Here is a 4022-nt window from a genome sequence, read left to right on the forward strand (position 1 = left end):
TGAACAGAGGGACTCAATTAACATGACTCGTCACCCGTAATCTCCTACCTGTGCTGTGTTTTATTCTTGGGGTGTCATTTTTACCATCCTACAAGGACATTGCAAGAAAGCAAACCCTGGACCCAATCGCTGCAAGAGATGAGTGAGGTAAGAAAACTAACCAAGAGTTAGCTAGGCTGTGGAGTTTCAAGAGAAGACTTAAAGAGCTGGGGGTCAAGATGAGGACTCCTTTGCAAGAAAACGGAGAACACTAACACCCCAGAGTAGCTGGAGAATTAGAGCATTGCACAAAGGAGGAACGTAAGTATTCAGGTTGACAGCATGATGGCTATGAGACGTGTCTCCTCACTTGTTCTTTATGGTTCTCGGACATTTAACATTTAATGTGAGGAGAGCAAACTCAGCTCAGCCAAAGAAGGAATACCAGTGCTGAGGGATATGGAGGCAAGGACCCAGAGAGTGCAGTAATGGCTGCTGCTACCACCTACTGTGCACAGAGCCCGCCCCCCGCCATGAGCTCTGAGAGACCTCAGGAGGTTAAGCGGATGTGATAAACCTTGGTTTCCTTTTCCAGCTCTGGAAGCTCAGTGGAGACTTGGACTGAGCGTGCTGACTCACCTCTGCTGAGAGAGGATAAACCTTCCCGGTTTCAAGGTAAAACTCTTAAGTGAGATTTGAGGGTATGAAGGGCCCCATAACAGAGGGACTTGTGCATAAAGAATCACTCTTGAGAAGCTGGAGCTGGGTGCCAGCCTGAGAGACCCCTCAGTAAAGGTATGGAATGCTAAGAAGAAGCGGAGGACTGTAGGGTTCCAGAATCTGCTCTGTGTCCACAGGAAAACCATGAGTGCGGATTGAGGGGAACACCCACCCAGGAAAAGGGGGGCACCAACTGAGTTCTTTTATGCAGGTGGTGGTGGTTTTGGAGCTTCTAGTCAACTCATAGCTGACTTATGGGATTTTCAGAGGTAGTAAATAATCCTGAAGGACGTTGCCCAACTTTCTCAAACAGAGCAGCTGGTGGAACTTGAACTTGACCACTTTGGGCTGGCAGCATAATTCCTTTGATTCCTCAGATCATTAGCAGGAAGAGTCATCAGCCCTACAGGAGTCCATGGAAAGACCATGAGTAAATGTTTAACAATGTATATATATATATATATATATATATATATATATATATACATATATATATATATACATATATATATATATATATATAATTATATTAGAGGAGTTTTGCCATAGTGCTTATTTGAATAGGAGAGTGTCACAATATTTTCTTGTCTGGTATTTCAGAGAAGAGAGACCTTGGGCAAAAGATAGTAAATGTTGTTACTCTAGAAGGGTCCAGATTTATCCACCAGTGTCCATTCTAAAGACTTTTGTGTAGATAAAGTCCCCAGATAATCTTTAAGAGAGAACACTGCTTAAGGTTTTATTTCTTTGTATTTATGACATTCGATACGCTCTTCAATGTCTATATTATTAGGCTGGTGGAGCATAAAGAGAACTTGCCAGAAATGCCACTGCCTAACTTCACTACTGGGGAAGGATATTAGGGGATGAATTGATATTAGCAGAGGGATTGTTTGGAGAACCTACCAGGCGACAATTTAAGGAGCCTAAGGTTGTATTGAATGGTCCTTCCATCCAAACCTATCTGCCTGCTGTCAGATGAAAGAGTCCTGGATTGACTGGCAGTGACCAGTGAAACATTCACACTTCTTTTATTTAGGTTCTTAGGGAAGCCTAAGAACTGTTCTTAACACTCAGAAAAGGAGATGACATTTGAGGCTGTTGTACATTATTGTTACAAGAAGATTCTTGCAAGTAGCCTTGATCAAAACTACCAGTTTATTTTGCTTACTTAAGTCACTCACAGTATCCTTCTCTCCTCAGGCTCTGGTCCCTGCTGCTCTTGACAAAGGTCATCATGTCTCAGGAGCGGGAGAAGTCATGGCTTGGTGAAGCTCAGGACCTGGACAGGACACAGAGCAATCAATCTCTGGAGGAAATCGTTCCCTCTCCCTCCACGCCTCCAATGGCTGATAACCTAGAAGAGGTTTGTGATGCTCAGATACTCTGTAGCTCCCAGGGTCCTCCAATAGCTGATAACCTAAGAGAGGTTCGTGATGCTGAGGCACCCAGTAATTCCCAGGGTCCTCAAGATGAGCATCCCTCTACCATTCCTGCCTCATCAAGCTCACTGAGCAAATCAAATGAAAGCTCCAACATTGAAGAAGACAAAGATAATCCAAGTGCCTCAGAGATTCTGTCACACATTGTGAATATGTGCAAATATTTTCTAAGTATGCAAGTGGATTTCCTGGTAGATTTCCTGCTGGCCAAGTATAAAAACAAAGACCTGATTACAAAGGAAGAGATGCTGAATGTTGTCCTGCAAGAATACACAGACTTCTTTCCTGAGATCCTCATGAGAGCCACTGAATGCCTGGAGATGATCTTCGGTATGGAACTGAAAGAAGTGGATCCCGGCAGCAACATCTATGTCGTTCTGATCAAATTAGACCTCACCTACGACGGGCTGCTGAGTGAAGTAGAGGGCATGCCAAAGACTGGCCTCCTCATACTGATCTTGAGTGTGATCTTCATGAAGGGCAACAGGGCCACTGAAGACGAAGTCTGGGAAGTTCTGAGTGTGACGGGGATATATCCTCAGCAGAAGCACTTCATCTTTGGGGATCCCAAGAAGCTCATCACCAAAGACATGGTGCAAGAAAAATACCTTGAGTACCAGCAGGTGCCCAACAGTGATCCCCCACAGTATGAATTCTTGTGGGGCCCACGAGCCCACGCTGAAACCACCAAGATGAAAGTCTTGGAGTTTGTGGCCAAGGCCCAAAGAATTGACCCATGGTCTTTTCCATCCCAGTATGAAGAGGCTTTGAAAGATGAAGAAGAAAGAGCTCAAGCCAGAATTGCAGCCATCCTTGGAGGTCTCCCCATGGGCAGAGCGAGTTCTGCTGGGCTGGCCAGAAGCTTCTCTTACCCCTAAAGATATCAGGGGTACATATTCCACATGATGTTTTAAGAAAGTAATTAGTCTTTTAACTATGTAGGGAGCCAAACATATTATATCTTTATGTCCATGTTTTAGATCTGTAACATTTAAATTTTATACTGGTGTTTTGGAGGGAGGAGATTATTTACATGTTAACATCTTTGCTATTTGTTAAAAAAAGAGAACAATATGGAAACCTGCATAGTATATTGTGACGTGGAACAAGAAAAGATAGTACTGTGATATGAGTGTCTTTGTATAGTTTAAAGACTACAGCTTTACTATGCATGAGATGAAGAATCAAATTAAAAAATAAAAAGATAGCTCACTCTTGCCTAGTTTTAACTTTAAAAGCTATGTTCTCTAAAACTGAGAGATACTGACTTAGATTTTTCTCTGCTAATTCATTTTGTAAAAGAAATAACTCTTAATAAATTATAGTACATACTCACTGTCTCCTTTATTCCTGAAACCTTAACAGAATATTTAATCACTGGAAAGTATTGGTTTAGTACCTTTAATGCTATAGTAAACAGGACTCATCACTTGCTTTTAAGATTTTAACACTGTAGAACAGTAATCTTATAATGATGATGGTGGTGGAATATCATCCAATACCTGAAGGATAAGTGAAAGAAGCAGCAAGTATGGAAGATGGAGGGTGGTGTGTCCACATGAGAGTGTGAAGTGTGAGTTCTTTGAAGCAGGACATTTAGGATTTAAAACACTGCTTCAATAGGAGCTAGTTTTGCTTCTTGTGTGTCTGTAATCAGCCTTATTTTAAATGTTTTTTATATTTATAAGTTTTATATTTCTATGATTCTAGAGGCTGTAATTCTCATGGGAGGCAACTGCCCATTTCCCCATAGAACCACTGGTGGATTAGCTCTGTATGCCTTTGGGTTTGCAATGCAGCTCCTTACCAATTGGCCATGACAACTCCCTAATGCAGTATTGCTTACTTGTCATGTACTGTTGAGTAGAAACCAAGTCATAG

The 4022-nt window shown here is 42.0% G+C and overlaps 1 protein-coding gene across 1 annotated transcript; it reads left to right on the plus strand.

The window, feature by feature from the left end:
* The first annotated feature begins 1936 nt into the window (after positions 1–1936).
* On the plus strand, positions 1937–3019 carry LOC102871016 (melanoma-associated antigen B16-like). Its single transcript, XM_006881853.1, has one exon. The coding sequence runs from the start codon at positions 1937–1939 to the stop codon at positions 3017–3019; it is 1083 nt and encodes a 360-aa protein (XP_006881915.1).
* Positions 3020–4022: the final 1003 nt, after the last annotated feature.

The sequence above is a fragment of the Elephantulus edwardii genome, unplaced genomic scaffold (genome assembly GCF_000299155.1).
Source record: "Elephantulus edwardii isolate Elephantulus edwardi_28Jun2011 unplaced genomic scaffold, EleEdw1.0 scaffold00016, whole genome shotgun sequence".
NCBI classification, from domain to species: Eukaryota; Metazoa; Chordata; class Mammalia; order Macroscelidea; family Macroscelididae; genus Elephantulus; species Elephantulus edwardii.

Bases quoted from the DNA above. Each gene is read 5' to 3' on its own strand.
- LOC102871016 (XM_006881853.1), top strand. From the start codon at position 1,937: ATGTCTCAGGAGCGGGAGAAGTCATGGCTTGGTGAAGCTCAGGACCTG.